Raw genomic sequence first — 18,140 nt, 5'->3', positions numbered from 1 at the left:
CCTGCAGTTCCTTCCTACATATAATAACGCCATACATTTTTTGAATGGCAGAATAGGAATAAGATGTCAAAACGGCCACTCCCGTTCAGAAGGTCTATCGTGTAGGATCTTTCTCACCTTTTGGGAGGCAACCTGCCGATATTGGAGTCCAAATTAATCAACATTCAGGAGGTTGGCATTAACTTGGTCTCACCTTCATGCTCTATTCGTGAGCGTTTTGTTGCAATGGTTGAAATATCAAGCTAATACTCAGGGAATTTACTTCTGCGGACATGTTAAATACTTGCCAAGAAGAAGGTGGTCTGACTAAAATGCTGCAGGGGCCCACTAAGAGAGATAAGCTGTTTCCTCCAGGTGGTTATTAAGAAAAAGGTGACAATCTTAAAATTAGCAGCTGGCCACTCAGAAATAAAAATTAAAAGCACCTTTTCCATATTAAGGGAAGATGAAATCAAATTCCCTTCATCACGCTCTAAACGTTGGGATTATCTCAGCTCTGAAATAAGGTTCTTGATGTAGAGGGATATCAAGGGATTGTGGACCCATGTCAAGTAAATGGAATTGAGGAGAAAACAAATTGTTGGAGCAACTCAGTGGGTCAAGCAGTCCTGTGGAGGGAATAGACAGACAATGTTTCGGGTCAAGATTCCAGCATCTGCAGTCTCTGGTGTCTACAAATGGAATTATGGAACAAATTACCTACAATCTGTTCAATCTTAATTAAATTGTTTGAGGAACTGAGCGGGCTACTCCCAATTCCAGTTACTTGGTACTCCATTTCCACATAATTAAAAGAGACTGAAATACAGCAGTCCAGTTTAATCAATAGCCTTGGTCACCATCAGAGCACATTAAAGTGTGAGTGCCAGTGGCATTTATAGATAACTGGCTGATTCCCCATTCACCAAAAATACCCTTTGTGAAAAACAAGCACTGCTTACCAAACTAAATGCAGTTGGTGCAATTCTTGTTGACTGTGATGTACAGTGACATCAGCTTAAGTGCTTAGAATATTGACATGCTGGTATTGAGCAAAAGCAGGAATGCAGAATAGAGAACCCTGGTTCAGTAGAGCACAAGGATGGTTGGAATTCGGAATTAGCTGCCAGAGGAGGTAGTTGATGCAGGTACTGTGATGGTATTTGAAAAGGTACAAAGATAGGAAAGATTTAGAGAGATATGGGCAGTGTTGAGGGGACATCATTGTCAACGTGGGAAAGTTGGGATGAAGAACCAGTTTCTATGCTGTATGGCTATTAAATTATCCAGCAATTGATACAGTAATGAAGTTGGTGGACTTACCCCATTTCAAAATGATGGTGGAAGAGTGCCATTTGATTGTTTCCCCCCTGCCCCCTCCACACACAAAATCCACTGCAATTACTCACTTGGATATTCTAACCACACCTCCCAAATAAGGGTGGAAAGAGCATGTAGGAAAGAACCACAAATGCTGTTTTATACCGAAGATATGCGCAAAATTCTGGAGTAACTCAGAGGGTCAGGCAGCATTTCTGGAGAAAAAGAATTTACAACGTTTTGGTTTGGAACCCATCTTCAGACTCTGGTCTTCATTCACTCTTCTCGATTCTTCAGGGCTGAGAAAGGGTTCCGACCCAAGATGTCACCTTTTGCTTTTCTCCAGAGGTGCTGCCTGACCTGTTGAGTTACTCCAGCATTTTGTGTCAAGAAAGAGCATGGGTCCTCTATGACTTGCAGGATGGATCATAAGTCACTAATTTAATCATGATTTTAGACTATTGATTGCTCACAAAGAAATATGAGTGGTTAATACCTGCCACCTGAACCTGCAAAATATATTCTTGAAGAACCCACTAGTTAAAAATATGGCTGCTGTTCAGCTGACTAATTAATCAGTGAATCAATGTAATCATCCCTACTCACTGTGTCCCTATACCTTGTAAAGGTGATCTCACTACATCATCTTCATCAAAATCAGGAGTAAATCTAAGGCTCACGCACTACAATTTGGCCTGGCAGTCAATTATAGATTCCACAGCAGTAATGACATTACAATCAAAAATTCTTTTGAGAAAGCCTCTCGAGTTTAAATCCACAACTGACACAAATTACCTCCTTAAAATTGTAGTCAGCTCAGTGTAAACCATCAAGGAAATTAGTTATTCTGGAGGATTGACCATTAGGAGTCACTGGATTATGCTGTGCAAGTATTCTAGTTTTTGCTCCATATCAGTTATTATCCTTTTAATAAACACTTTAAATATTTTTCCAACATACCTTCAAAATCTCATACATGTAGAACCTTATATCATAATCTGTTAAGGTCTGGTACAGCTGCTGTAGGGAATACATTCAGAAAAGGTTAATATTTTCCAATTGAGTCAGCAATGTTTTACTGCAAGATCAAGATGCAACAAACCTTAAACACAGATCAATGACAAAACGTATTACCACTCCATACACGTGGATAGCAATTGCAAAATGGAGCAGAGCACATCATTAGAAATTGAACCTTTGTAAAGGTATTAATAGTCGATGAGAGGGTGGATGGACAATCGCATTGAGGCTTCGAGTTAACAATCTCAGTAATGAAACCAAGAATTTAAATATACATTAGCAAACTTCTCAGAATGCTACAATTAATTAGATAGAAGCTCAATGATCATTACATTAGGAAGGAACAAAGCAGGTCAGTCATCGCATGATGAAACTTGTGATCCATTCTAATTTCTTCCAGACCATAATAATAGTATTAGCAATAAGGAATAAAATAAAACAGATTAGACGATCTGCATTTTCAAGCAGCAAGGGGGTTTATAAGTTCAGGTCCACCACCGATTTTCGAGCAACTGGTGGTCTGGCGCATCCTTTAATCCGAACAAATTACGTGATCGCACTTGAGCCCCCACCCCCAGGGGCACTGTGGCCGGATGACGCGACTGATCGTAACCTCATTGGGGCATCTGCTCCAATTGGCGGCTCGAGTTTGCCCCCTGTGGTCAGACGTTATGGGGAGAAGGCAGGAGAATGGGGTTAGGAGGAAGAGATAGATCAGTCATGATTGAGGTGGAGTAGACTTGATGGGCCAAATTGCCTATCACTTATAACCTTAAAAAGATACCTTTAATTAGAAAAATGTTTCCTCCCAATGTTGTTAGTTCAACCTAGACCCCAACCTCTGGCTCTTCAGCAAAACAAAACCGAACAAACTATTAGAGGAAGGAGGTGAGGCAGAGGTTCTCCAACCTCATCTGTTGCATCCGCTGCTCTAGGTGTCAGCTGATCTACAGCGGTGAGACCAAGCGTAGTCTTGGCGATCGCTTCGCCCAACACCTCGGCTCGGGTCGCACTAACCAACCTGATCTCCCAGTGGCCCAGCACTTCAACTCCCCCTCCCATTCCAAATCCGACCTTTCTGTCCTGGGCCTCCTCCATGGCCAGTGAGTCCCACCACAAATTGGAGGAGCAGCACCTCATATTTCGCTTGAGCAGTTTACACCCAAGAACATTGACTTCTCCAATTTCAGGTAGTCCTTGCTTTCTCCCCCCTTCCCCTCCCCAGCTCTCCCACATAGCCTACTGTCTCCGATTCTTCCTTTCTTCTTCCCGTCCCCCCCACCTCCACTTCAGTCTGAAGAAGTGGTCTCGACCCGAAGCGTCACCTATTCCTTCGCTCCATTGATGCTGCCTCACTGAGTTTCTCCAGCATTTTTGTCTACCTTAAACTATTGGAGGAGCTCAGTAGACAGGCAGCAGCTGTGGAGGAAGAGACATGATCAACGTTTCAGGTCAAAACCCCGATGCAGGGTCTCAACTTGAAACATCGACCACTCCTCAGCCTCCACTGGTGCATCCTGACCCACCGAGTTCTATCAGCGATTTGTCTTTTGATCCAAATCAAAGCATCCGCCGTCTTGTGTTCCTGTCTCTTCAACCGCTCCTCAAGAATGCCTGCAATTTGTCAATCATATCTTGCTGCTGGCAGCAGGGAAACAACATGCCATCGCGGAATTATATCTGTAACCACAGAACAGGTCTTTGCTCCCCCAACCAGAAATTTATCCTTCCCTGCCCCCATTCTCCATATAATTATTGCTGGCTCAGTCCTTATCATCTCTCCTTTCTATACAGCTGCCATACCATCTTAACTCCCAGATAAATCCTCTTTCTCCATTCCCTCCTCCATCAGATTCAGAATCGAATTCTGACCTAAATGCCCACAGGGATATCCTGAAGTACCTGCCTGCTCTCTCACTCAGACACGTATCCAGCCCTCCATCCGCACTCTCGTGCTATGGGGCAATGACCTCAGGAACCATGTGTTCCACAAAAGGAGCAGCAGCACAGTTGTGCAGCCGCCAAAGCCGCTGCATCGGAGACACAGGTTCAAGCTAAAGGCCCTGTTTCCACGCTGTATCTCTTAACTACACTAAACAAAGCCTCCCAAATGGATAACTGAGACATCAACTAAAGCTCAAATTCCAGAACCCGTCTGACAATACTTTCTGCACATCAGTGCCAGGGACATGGGAATCATCCTAGATTTCCACAAGTCACAAAATAAAGGTGCCCTGCCACATCTTCATTAGATTAAGCCCAGCTTCTCTTTTTCCAATTCCACAACTCACCAAAATCATGTCAACAGTTGCACCATAACTTAAAATATAAGGAATAAACTGAGTCATTACGGTAAATTTAACTCTGGTGGCAGGCAAATTATCAGAATCCATTTTGAGAGGTGGTTAAACCATAAAAGGGCACTCATTTATCATGGGCTGTCAGTATTTGTTATGGGAAGATCATGCCTGACTAACAATTGAATTTTATTTTGAGGAGGTGACAAGGAGGATCAATAAGAGGAGTATGTTTTATGATATCCAATGGATCTTAGTTATGCTTTTGACGAGACTCAGAGTCAAAATTGTAAATACTAATGGGATGCAGAAGAAAGTTGCACGTTGGATCGCAAAATAGGCTCGGCAGCAGAAAGCAATGGGGAACAGCTGTCAGGTGCTTTTGTGACTGGGCGTATGTTAGTAGGGTTCCACAGTGTACTCTGAAGGCCTGGGGTTTAAACATGGAGGGCATGGTAAAGTATGCAGATGATGCAAATATTGGCCACATAAATGAGATTGAGACCATTTAAAAATTCAGGTTACACCATTATGTGAAAGATTTAGAGGCAAGACTTAGTTCCAAAATGGAGCTCCTTTACCCTTTCAGCATAAAGTATAATTTGTGCACATTATGGGGTGATTCAAGAAGAACTGCCTTCAAGGCCAGGGAATTTTTTTCCTGTTAAAAAATATAGCTTTTTAAAGCACAATCTTCATAATTAGTAAACGGATATTTGTTGTTAAAGGGAAAACCTTTGTAGGCTGTAAACATAAGTTCCCTTTTATAAATATCCTTTTTAAAAGGCATGAACAGAAAATGTATTGTGCTGCTTGAATATCATGAGCTTTGATAACAAGCAGTCAGCAGATTTTTGGGACGAAATATGGAATTAAAAGATGAGTTAAGATGAATTTTAAAATAAGGGGCCGGGAGGTATTGTCTGTTTAATGTGCCAAATCACGTGGAGAAATAAAATAGAGAACCAGTGGACATTGGAGAATGTTGCATGGATTAAATAGTGGGCACAGAAATAAGATTTTCAGAGAACAACTACCTATTGCAATCTTGGATATGCCACCATTGAAAGAAAGCTGATGCCCATGTACCAAGTGAAATGAAAATACTGCAACAAATCCACAGCTACTGTATGTGGGCGATTTTTTAGTTTAGAGATACAGTGCAGAAACAGGCCCACTGAATCCGTGCCGACCAGCGTGCCCCGCACACTAACACACTAGCGACAATTTACAATTTTACCAAGCCAATTAACCTAGAAACTGGCAAGTCTTTGGAGTGTGGAAGGAAACCGGTGGACCCGGAGAAAACCCATGCAGGTCATGGGGAGAATGTACAGACAGCACACATAGTCAGGATTGAACACGGGCCCCACGTGCTGAAAGGCAGCAATAACCGTTGTGCCACTGTGCCGCCTCTAATAGATAATGCGGATGGATGAATGATGGATGAATATCTTTGGCTTTAAATGGTCCGCTATATTCATCCAAGCAAGGTTTGCACTTTGCTGCAACAAGAATAGAGATTGGGGGTGTGGGGGGCAAGGGGGAAATGAATACCATTGCTATGCTGATAGCTGGTTTAAAAAAGGTCCAATCTTACCTTGAAATCTGTGTTGTTTACATGTTCAAAAACCAAAGCAGGTGTCCGTGACTAAGGAAGAACAAAGCATGAGAAATATCAATAGTTTATCTTTTTTTATTTTTATACACTTATCCCGCTACAGTGCATACTGAAGCTGATGTACACTGGCACTGGAGAAATAAACATCTTTCTCTTAGATAATGTTGTGCAGTTGCCACTTAACCAATATTTTGTTTGGTTCATGACTTTTGCAAAGTGGATGGTGAACAGGCTTTGACCTCTCAAGGAACAGCAGATGCTGGAGTATATGCATTGAAAGTGCTGGAGCAGCAGGTCAGGCATAATCTATGGTGGATATGGACAAGCAACGTTTTGGGTTGGGATTCTTCTTCAAACTGACTGCTGTGGGGTGGGGGGCAGGGAGGAGAAAGCTGGAAAAGAGGTAGGGGTGTGACAAAGCCTGGCAAGTGATAGGTGGATACAGCTGAGGGGATTTTGACTGCAGATGGGTGAACAAAAGCTCGAGAAGAAAATGATTTTGGTTATCACATAATCAGTCAATTGACAAGAGATTGCATCTATTCTGGTTTCTTTTGGTAGGTTGGTCCAAATTAATGACAATGTTTACCATTAGAATAATGAGATGGACAATGCCAATAAATATTGAGAATGTGCCTTGGCTTTCTCTGCATTGAACATTATGTTTAGAACATAAACTATATGCAGTTAGCCAGTGATTTTCAAATCACTTCAAATACACCCTTCATACAAGCTGAACAGACTGAAAAATAACACCTCCAAATGAAATTAATTAACCCCTTAATGCACACAAACACCGTAAAAAGAATACTTGATTGAAGCAATGGCCAATAACGAGTTTTTTGTAAATAAAACAGCACTTTGCACTTTAAATAAGTGGTTGTAGTAAAATGAATATTTGTAAAACACAAAGCACTTCACACGCTCGCAGCTACAGATTCCCAGTGGGAACAAAGCAATCATTCAGGACAACCCTATTTTACAAACATTATTAATACAACAGATTGTTTATATAAAATGCAATGCAATTTGTCCACACCCATACAAGATGCAAATTAAGCAGTTTGAACTTCAGAATATATCAGTACTGGGCAAGTGAGCAAACTTGCCTGTATTGGACGTGCAGAAAAATCACACACACTGGAAAATGCATCCGTGCAAAAAAGGGAAAAATTATGACCATACAAGCAGTTCCCTGCATGGCTCATTACCACCAGTCAGATCATTGGGACAAGGTGAAGATCAAGTTCCTTTGTGGGGATTGGTGCAGTTAAGAGAAATAAATGATCCACAAATTCTGGGTTCCTTAAAGGTGGTGATTATTTTAGGTATCAAAAACTGGTAGATTAGTGTTCAAGAAGGAACTGCAGATGCTGGAGAATCGAAGGTAGACAAAATTGCTGGAGAAACTCAGCGGGTGCGGCAGCATCTATGGAGCGAAGGAAATAGGCAACGTTTTGGGCTGAAGAAGGTGTTCGGTCCAAAACGTCGCCTGTTTCCTTCGCTCCATAGATGCTGCTGCACCCACTGAGTTTCTCCAGCAATTTTGTCTACTGGTAGATTAGTGGTCTTCTTGGACTCCGTGCCATTGGATCCCGACCCAGATCCGTCAAGGTGGCTGTCTGTGCATCAGTCTCTCCATGTTAAACAAAGTCACGCATAGGCGTCCTCCGTGAGAGGAGTCATACATGTTTTGAGTGACTGCCGATGATGAGATTAGTGCCTTAAAATACTGGTTGTTCTACCACCACGACTAGTTTTAATTCAATCTAAATTGGTGGAATGAGGCTTAACGTAGCATTCAATACAGGCAGTTCTGCTATAATGTCAGTGTATAGCAAATCGCATTGTAAAAACAATTGTGTTAAAGGGGAAAGGATTAAAGACTAGAGTTTCAGACTTGTAATAACAAACTTATTTTCCCCCATAGGATTTTCAAACGGTCTTTTTTAATAACTATAAATTTGTTTTTGTTACTACATGCAAAAAATATCAAAGGCTGCATGTTACAATGTTCAATTGTATAATATTGCTCAGGTGTTAATAGAAGTGATCACATATTAATCACAATTTTCCTCCCATAGTGAAAGTAGCAGATGTGTTCTTAAGAGACAATGGTGTTTGATTATTGTAGGGAAGTTACATGGAAACAGTTTTATTAAGACAGCTTTTTTCCTGCATAAGTTTCTTTTGCTCCCGATCAAAATTGCATTGTAACCAATTGGGCCCCAATTCAACAATAGTAACATATCTAATTTGCGTTGTGGAAATACATGTTGCAGCAGAATTACCCATATAAATAAATTATCTACATCTGTTATTAGATGGATGGATATGTGTAGAAATTGATACATTCGGTAACAAGAAACATTACAACCAAGTTGATGAGTTTGTTTAGTGCTGAAAACAAGAAATGCAAAACAAAATGGAAAAGCAACAAAAACCAAATAACAAAAATTGTAATAATTTAATACGCCAAATCAAAAAAAGTTTTCATATTAATAATTTATTCTTCATAATCAGACAAAACTTCCTATCATTCTCTTAATCCTTCTCTAATTGGACTATTTTGCATTTCATCAATCCCCTTAAATCATTCGATGAAAATAACATCTAACCACCATTTAACGTGGCTATGATTTATCTTAGATTTCCTAAAATAGTTATTTTGTGAAATAACTATGCAAACAATATAAATCCCAAAAGAACTTGAGTTTACATAAGAAAAGAACATAAAGCTGACCATTCAATAAAATCATGACTGATCTTCCAACTGAGCTAATTTTTCTAAACTATCTCCGAATCCCATCTCCCTTTATACTTAAATCCACCTCTGTCCTGAATATACTCGGCCACTGAGCCTCCACAGTCCTCTTGGGTACAGAAATCAAAAGATTCACTATCATCTGAGCAAACAAATTCTTTCTTATTGTTGTCCTGATTATCTGGTCCCTTACATTCAGACCATGATTGATTGAATTGATTGCAAGATATCCAGCATGGAAACAAGCTCTTCAGACTGCCAGTTCACGTTGACTGTTGATCACCCATTTACACTAGTTCGATTTTATCCCACTTTCACATCTACAACCTGCACACTAAGGGACATTTAACCGGGCGGGTTTTCGGGATATGGGAGGAAATCGGATCATCCAGGGTAAACCCACATGGTCACAGGGCAAATGTGCAAACTCCACACTGCACTGAGGTCTGGATAGAACCGGGGCCCCTGGCTCTGTGAGGCAGTAGCTCTACAAGCTGTGCCACTTTGCCAACCCAGACAGGAGAAATATGAGCGTAATTTTAATCCTGTCAAGCCCCTTAAAAATTGTGTACTTTTCAATGAATTTGAAGAATTTTCTTCGAACTAGAAGATACTCAAACTATGTTATTTATTCAGCGGGCAAACATGTGGTCTTTTGGTGCAACTAGCAGATCCAAGGATGTTTGAAAAGTTGTGGATGATCCCTCTTTCGGACTTCTATTACCATTTTAGGAAGTGATCCACCACTTTCCCAGACTCATTGGTTCATCTTAATAAATTGACTCACTGATTTAAAGCTACAATTTTGGCAAAAATAAGGTGTGTCGGTCAGGACGCATACATTTAGCAACCAAATACTGCAGAAGATTGCTTTTATAGCACAATTTATTAGGACATGGAATGTCTTACCATGTAAGGGGTGGAAAACAGAATGTTATTTTTTTTCTAAAACTCTAAATAGCTGTATTGTTTTCCCCACACCCAAGGGCAGGAAAAAGTGGGAGAAGTAAATTAATTGGTTTAGTTTAGTTTGGTTCATTGTCATGAGTACCAAGGTACAGTGAAAACCCTTTGTTGAGTGCTAACCAGTCCGCGGAAAGACGAGACGTAATTACAATCGGGTCTTTGAAAACTCTAAAATATGCAGTGAATTGCATTTCTGCTAGTTAGTTCATGCCCTTGAAGTGCAGGGTTTTTGAGTCATGCTTCTTCCAACTTGCTAATTGCAACCAGCATTTTTATTCCAGCAGTTCTGCATCAGCAGGGCTTTCCCTTTTTTGCAATTGTAGTTACAATTCAGGCAATATTATGACTGAACAATGTGTAGGAAAGAACTGCAGATGCTGGTTTAGATCGGGGGTAGACACAAAATGCTGGTGTAACAGCACCTCTGGAGAGAAGGAATGGGTGACGTTTCTGTTCGAGACCGTTCTTCAGACAGATGTCAGGAGATTGGGCGGAGATGTAGTCGGAGACAATAAGATTGGTAGGAGAACTGGGAAGGGGGAGGGGGGAGGGGATGGAGAGCGAGGGAAAGCAAGGGCTACTTGAAGTTAGAGAAGTCAATGTACATATCGCTGAGGTGCAAGCTACCCAAGCGAAATATGAGTTCATTCATCATTGTTGAAAACATTAGACGCAGTGGTGCTGGTTTCCAACGGGAACGGTGACGGAAACACCACACATCTCCGTCCTCCATTTCCTGCGGACTACCGCCACTGGAAGTATAGGGTTTTGGTGTGTGTGCTTACAATGCTATGTATGGCAGTGATCGCAACTTCTATTGAAGTGTGGATGGCCGTTGGCTCGCCAGAAGCTCATCCACCCTTTGAGGTGCTGTTCCTTCAATATGCGCTGGGCCTCACTCTGATAATGGAGGAGGCCCAGGACAGAAAGATCAGTGTGGTATTGGGAGGGGGAGTTCAAGTGTTGAGCAACCAGGAGATCAGGTAGGTTTAAGTGGACTGAACAGAGGTGTTCAGCGAAACGATCACCGAGCCTGCGCTTGGTCTCGCCGAAATACATGTTCCCGATGTTGAGGGCGTCCAGAACCAGGAGCCACAGTTTAAGAATAAGGGGTTAGCTATTTAGAACGGAGAGGAGGAAAAACTTTTTCACACAGAGAGTAGTGAGTCTGTGGAATTCTCTGCCTCAGAAGGCGGTGGTTCTCGGGATGCTTTCAAGAGAGAGTTAGATAGAGCTCATAAAGATAGCAGAGTCAGGGGATATGGGGAGAAGACAGGAACGGGGTACTGATTGTGGATGATCAGCCTTGATCACATTGAATGGCGGTGCAGGCTCGAAGGGCCGAATGACCTACCCCTGCACCTATTGTCTATTGAGTCCACACCTGGAACAGCGGATACAGTAGATGAGGTTGGGGGAGGTGCAAGTGAACCTCTGCCTCACCTGAAAAGATTGTTGGGATTCTTGGGACGGGGGAGGTATAGGGACAGGTATTGCATCTTCTATAGATGTGATTTCCGGTGGGCGGCGCGACTCACGTCGCAGCGGCCTCTGCAGTCTGTCTGTCTTTTTGTTGTTTTTTGTCTCGTTTGAATGTCGTTTTTATTATTTTTTGTGTGTATGTGTGTGGGGGGCGGGGGGCGGGGGAAACTTTTAATAATCTATCCCCTGCACGGAGAACCCGACCTTTTCTCTGTCGGGTCTCCGGTGTCGTTGGGGCCTAGCACCGTGGAGCGGCCTCCAGCAGGAACGACCTGGGGCTCCAGTTGCGGAGCTGCGGACCTACTCACCATCGCGGAGCTGGCAGAGTTCGGAGCGGGAGGAGTGTTGGTGGCACGCTGCTGTGACCCGACCCCGGGGATTCGGAGGCTTACCGCAGGTCTGGTGGACAATGACAACGGGAGCCCGCGGGTCCCTGCTGGGAGACCGCTTTTCGGGGCTTCCGCAACGCGACTTCACCCGCCCGAGTTGCGGGGTTGAAGAGTACCTGGAGTGGGGCCTTACATAATCGCCCGGCGTGGCTTGGAACAGCTGTGGGACATTGCTAGCACCCGCCGGGGGCTCCAACAACAAGACCCGCAGCGTGGCCTTGCATCACCCAGCGCGGCGTTAATGGCCGCGGGACAATTGCCATCACCCGCCGGGGGCTTTGACTTTGACTCTGACATCGGGAGGGGAATGGGAAGTGCAGGGGAGAGATAAGCCTTTGCCTTCCATCACAGCGAGGAGGAGAGGCGCTGTGATGGATGTTTGTGTAAATTGTGTTGTGTCTTGGTTCTTTCTTGTGTGTATGACTGCAGAAACAACATTTCGTTTGAACCTCAATAGGGTCAAATGACAAATACATTTTATTGTATTGTATTGTATTGTAGTTACAGGGAAAGTACCTGGGAGGGGGTAGTTTCGGTGGGAAGGACGAGTTGACCAGGGAGTTGCGGAGGGAACAGTCTCTGCAGAAAGCAGAAAGAAGTGGAGATGGGAAGATGTGTTTACTAGTGAGATCCCGTTGAAGGTGGCGAAATATAACTGTACAAAGCATTTTCATATTTATTATAACATCTTGCTGATTCCCATGAATGCTAAATTCTCATGTTATTGAAAGTCAAATTGTTCTCAGTAAGTTGCTTTGTAATCATAACTGGGCAGTCAGCTAAATTCCATGTCTCTTGATAAATGTCAAACTATGTGAAGATGTTACTCTTTTGTCCCAAAAAATATAGGTAACTAGATTTTTCTAAATGATAAATGTAAAAAAAAAAAAAAAATCTGTGAACAATCATGCATTCACTCCATGGGTTACTCAATGTATGATCTTGTTCTCTCGAAATTTAAATCATTAACTACAGATGTTAGCTGGTCTCCATGGAGGCTACTAGATCAGCAACATATTCAACCTGATCAACTTTATCCATCCAGACTATTAAATGATACAGCCACCAAGTTAGCCAATCAATTTACTGCGTCTGTAATGTGATGAAACAAGCAATTCTGCATTTAAAAGTCAGAAGGAAGAATGTTCTACACAATCCATCATAAAAATGTATGTTAAATGAGTGACATTTTTGTTCACAAACTATAAGTGTACCTGTAGTCACCCATCATTCTCAAAACCATTCAGAATTATATCCAGTTGAAGGAGACAACAAATGCAAATGTTGGACAACTTAGGATTTGGGCAACAGACAGAAAAGGAATTGGCATAATTTATCAATCACACAAATCACATTTTGGAACAAACTCTAAAAAAAGTTAGTTAACTAAATAGAGATTTAAGACATCATCTGATGAATGCAGCTCCGTATGGGGTATTATTCTTGATAAAACCACTGACCTATTAATGATCACAATATAATTACTGAGCAAGTTTGCTAAGAATTTATCTGCATTCAATTAACTACTGTGAACACTGTCATCGTGAATCAGATAATAGTAATGACGTTTGTGTAATGCAACTCAAGTAGAATTAATCCATGGAATAAAAATCATTTGGCTGTTCAGAAATCTACCAATTTAAATGAGAGGTACACCAGAAGCATAATCAATTAATCCATTGCAAAATGTGACAATAACAAATGTTCAATCTTAAATAATTTTATTTGTATTCTCATGATTTCAAGGATTACTTTTCTCAATGTTTTTAATCTGTACAAAATGACAAGAACTTTTCCCCAATGTAAATTATTTACAATTAAACTTTCATAAGTTTAATACCGTTAAAGAAGGATGATAGAAGGATATGAAAGAATAGAAATCTTCACATACCACTGGATCTTTGACGATATCTATGAGAGTGATAATATTTGGACCGCCACGCAGATTCTCCAATATTTTAATTTCACGCTTTATTTTCTTCTTCTTTACAGGCTACAGGAAATAAAAGTACAAAATATTATAAAGTAAATTGTGTTGTTTCATTTATCCTTTCGGTGACCATACGTCAGCATGCATGCAACAAGTGCTAAAGTTGTGGTGTACTTTCTGAGATACAAAGTTTCCCCTAATAGTACACAGGGATGAATAGATAAGACAATTGAGGAAGTCAAATCAAGATACAAATCAAATAACTTCCATGGCCAGACAGGGCAGCACCAATTGCAGCCCGATAGCAAAAACAATCCCTTCGCTGAATTCAGAAAAATAAACTTTAAAAGATTATGTAGAATTTCAAACGTGTTGGAAATAGGGGAATATTAGCATGCACTGACATTTGAAGCAGAATCAAGTCTCCAGTTCGTCACTAATTATTTTGCAACCGAGGAAGGGAGAAAGGCTTTCTCACAAAGATTTATAATGAAAATGAAATAGTCCCTCCGAAGATGCTGCCTAAACTGCCTTTGTCTTCCAGCTGCTTTCCTCTCTCCCCCCCACCCTTGATAGATTCCAGCATCTGCAGTCTCTGGTGCCTCCATGAAATTATATTTGCTTTCTCAATTTGCTTCCTCACATCCCTGACAAGCCCCATAAGAATCTTATGCATTTCAATGAAGTCACCTACTAAATCTTTACGAGCGGTGTTAGGCATTTCTTTGTAATTTTTTCCTCAAATTACACATTTATCCCAGCTGCTCCTCCAATTTCCAGTGGTGCTCACTCTGACCATGGAGGAGGCCCAGGACAGAGAGGTCGGATTCGGAATGGGAGGGGGAGTTGAAGTGCTGAGCCACCGGGAGATCAGGTTGGTTAATGCGGACCGAGCGGCGGTGTTCGGCGAAACAATCGCCAACCCTACGCTTGTTCTCACAGATGTACCGGTAGGCGGCGCGGCTCTGGCCAGCAGCGGCCTCTGCAGTCTGTCCGCGTTTTTATTATTTTCTGTCTGTGTTTTAATGTAGTTTTTGTTATTTTTTGTTGGGGTGTGTGTGTGGGGGGGTGGGGGGGGGGGGGGGGGGGTGGGGTGGGAAACTTTTTAAATCTCTCCCTGCACTGGAGACCCGACCTTTTTTCTCGTCGGGTTTCCGTTGTCGTTGAGGCCGCAACGAGGAGCGGCCTCCAACAGGAAGAAGCCGGGGACTCTGGTGCTACTCACCGTCGCCGCCGCGGGGCTGGCCGAGTCCGGAGCGGTTGGAGCGGTGGAGGAGCGCTGCTGCTGCTGCTGCTGCTGCTGAGTCGGAGGCTGCTGCTGCGGGTCTGCGGACAGCGGCGCCGGGAGCCCGCGGATCCCTGGAGGGAGACCGCTTTTCGGGGCTCCTGCAACGGTGAATTCTCCCGCCCGAGTTGCGGGGTCGAAGAGCTCCTGGAGCGGGGCCTAACACCATTGCCCCGCGCGGCTGGAACGGCCGCGGGACTCTGCGAGCGCACACCGGGGGCTCCAACACCAAGACCCGGTGTGCGACCTCGCACCACCCGGCGTGGCTTCAATGGCCGCGGGACAATCGCCATCGCCAGCCGGGGGCTTTGACTTTGACTCTGACATCGGGGGGGGGAGAGTGCAGTGGAGAGATAAGTTTTTTTTGGCCTTCCATCACAGCTATGTGATGGATGTTTATGTAAAATGTAATTATGTTGTGTCTGGGTCTATTTGTGTGTAATGTATGGCTGCAGAAACGGCATTTCGTTTGGACCTCTAGGGGTCCAAATGACAATTAAATTGACTCTTGACTCTCTTGATGTAGATCAGCTGATGTCGTGAACAGCGGATGCAATAGATGAGGTTGGAGGAGATGCAGGAGAACCTCTGTCACACCTGGAACAACTGCTTGGGTCAAGGCAGGGCTGGTAGGGTACTTAGTCTCATTTATCTTTGATTCGACAACATATGCTTCAAAAACATAGATCTTGTAAAAATGAAATATTAGTGTGCAATGTTAATCAGTACTGAAGCATGGCTTACCTTAAGTATTTTAACAACTACTTTTTCATTGTTTGTGATGTTAATAGCTTCAAACACTTCACTGTATTTCCCTCGACCTAATTTACGAACTAACTGGTAGTCATCTTGATTTCTGCACGAAACAAAAATAATACATGGTTTAAAATAAGTTCAAAAGCAAAGCACATTTTACCTAAAGACAACAAAAATGAAAACATAAAATAGTTTCCAACTTATTAGTCTTAATTGTAATTTAAATATAAAACATTCCTGAAATGCTTTTCGCACCTGTAGAAATTTGTATTTCAGTTACTGTTGAAAATATTGCATCTTTGTCCTCAATAGTAAAATGGTAAAATTGATTGCATGAAAGATGAGCACTGTTTTTGAAGATTATTTTTCCTGGGCAGCAGTGGTGGGTGCTTGTCTGCAGAGTTTGTACATTCTCCCTGTGACCGTGTGGGTTTTCCCCGGATGCTCCAGTTTCCTCCCACACTCCAAAATGGGCAGGTTTGTCAGTTAATTGGCTTCTGTAAACAGTCCCTAATCCATAGGTTAGAACTAGTGTACAACAATCACTGGTCCTCGTGGACTCGGTGGGCTGAAGGACCTGTTTCTACGCTGTATCTCTAAAACTAAAACGTAATTCTGCATTTCATGGATGTTCACCAAGTATTGCAAATGAAAGCTTTTGATTAGTGAACAATTTTGGAGTTAGAATTGAAACCTGCTAGTTGTGTCTTATTCACAATTGTATCACCACACATCTCACCCCATGACCAATTTTCTCCAATGAATAAAATCCCATGGAACAAAGGAGTGGTCCTAAAGAGGATGCAAAATATATCCCAATGACAGAGATCAATAATTACACTATTAAGATGTTGAATGTTTAATAAGAGCACACTTCCTTGTGCTCTTATGAAAATATATCATTGGGCAAGACAGATGATCACAACACCAAGAAAAGTTTGAGGTTTTAGCAAGGTCCATGGAACGTTTACATTGATCAAAGCTATTCACAAAATGAACAATGCTCTGCAGCTGTTTTGATAATGGACAATGTAAATGGAGTCCTTTGCTATAAAAATCCAGTATTAAACTTATTCATCCACAAGAAAACTTAATTACAAGAACTGCACTCAAATGGATTAGAATATTTGAAAGCACAAGGGTGATACATTTTCATTAGAATCAAGGTCACTTCAAGAGTGTTAGGATGTTTCTATAATGGTACAGCAAATTTCATACCGTGAAAATATTCAGTTACAGAATAAAGAATGGCCACAAATGATTCCAAGTTACGGTCTCAATATTTGTAGCACAACAGCTGTAAGTAAACAACCTTCAGAATAAAGTAAGAAATCTAATATATCTTGATCACAGTCTGTTGTACACATTCCATTCTGTCTTCCATTCCCTTAGTGTGAATTGTTCAAGTTCTTCCAGTGCAACTCAAACAAAAAAAAGTATACTTATTAAAACGGTTTTACTCAGATCACTAGTAAATGCTGCTTTTTTCTCTTGCCAAAAATAATTGGGGATAGCTTGATTGCAATCACATATAGTGTTTTCCTTGACAGGATAGCACGCAAATAAAAGCTTTTCACTGTACCTCGGTATATGTGATAATAATAAACTAAAATTAATTCGTGCACAATCTGAACAAATCCCTAGTTGATGGCACATATAAGGTGGCAATTGGTCAGTCAATAGTTCAATTGTGCTTTATTGCCACGTATACACTGCCCAGTGAAATTCTTCTTGCATAGATCGCACATGCACGGGTTGCCATATTTTGACACCATTTATAAAAAGTTCCATGTGCTCGATGTACTGGAGCGATTCCTAATCCAGTTAAGCACCAGACTACTGCAGGGACTCCTCCGTTGGCCTCAACCAGATCGGCCTGCGAACCAGGGTCACTCTACTCGCCAACCACCTTTGTGTCCCGGGGGGGGGGGGGGGGGGATCTCCTGCAGCCAACTCGGAAGGCTGCAGACTGTGACCCGCCAGGTCTTCCTTCATCGGGCCACCAGATCTCCTGGGTGGGTTCCCCGCTCCGTGGCAACCTGGGAGCCATGAGGGATTATCGATCCCCAGGCAAAGGTCAATTTAAATGATCAGATATTACCATCTTCACAGGCCCCATAGCAGAAGCGTCCACACGTCGGGCTGGAAACTGGAAGTACCTGAGCTAATTCTGTTACCACCATCATCTATTGCAAAGTGATGGGTCCCACTGATTGTTGCCGGAAGCTTGCATCCTTTTCAGGACAGATGATGACAGCGATGATGACATTTGAAACATGGAAGATGGACACAAAAGAAAAAGACCATCTTTATAGGGCCATTTGCAGAAAG

General features: G+C 42.3%; 1 protein-coding gene across 2 annotated transcripts in view; it reads right to left on the bottom strand.

The window, feature by feature from the left end:
* The window catches only part of LOC129707311 (casein kinase II subunit alpha), a 79,782-nt gene that overhangs the window by 19,133 nt on the left and 42,509 nt on the right, over positions 1-18,140 (bottom strand). Inside the window, exons 3-6 of one of the 2 annotated variants that reach the window (XM_055652251.1) lie at positions 15,798-15,909; positions 13,730-13,831; positions 6,217-6,267; positions 2,260-2,316 (exon numbers count right to left, since the gene is read on the bottom strand). In XM_055652251.1, the coding sequence (XP_055508226.1) occupies positions 2,260-2,316; positions 6,217-6,267; positions 13,730-13,831; positions 15,798-15,909 (322 nt within the window). Of the gene's footprint in view, positions 1-2,259; positions 2,320-6,216; positions 6,268-13,729; positions 13,832-15,797; positions 15,910-18,140 lie in introns of both variants that reach the window. The other variant, XM_055652250.1, reaches the window with a different exon arrangement.

Source organism: Leucoraja erinacea, chromosome 21, assembly GCF_028641065.1.
Source record: "Leucoraja erinacea ecotype New England chromosome 21, Leri_hhj_1, whole genome shotgun sequence".
Taxonomy (NCBI): domain Eukaryota; kingdom Metazoa; phylum Chordata; class Chondrichthyes; order Rajiformes; family Rajidae; genus Leucoraja; species Leucoraja erinaceus.
Note: the sequence above shows the minus strand (reverse complement) of the source record. Positions and strands in the feature narration are given on the sequence as shown.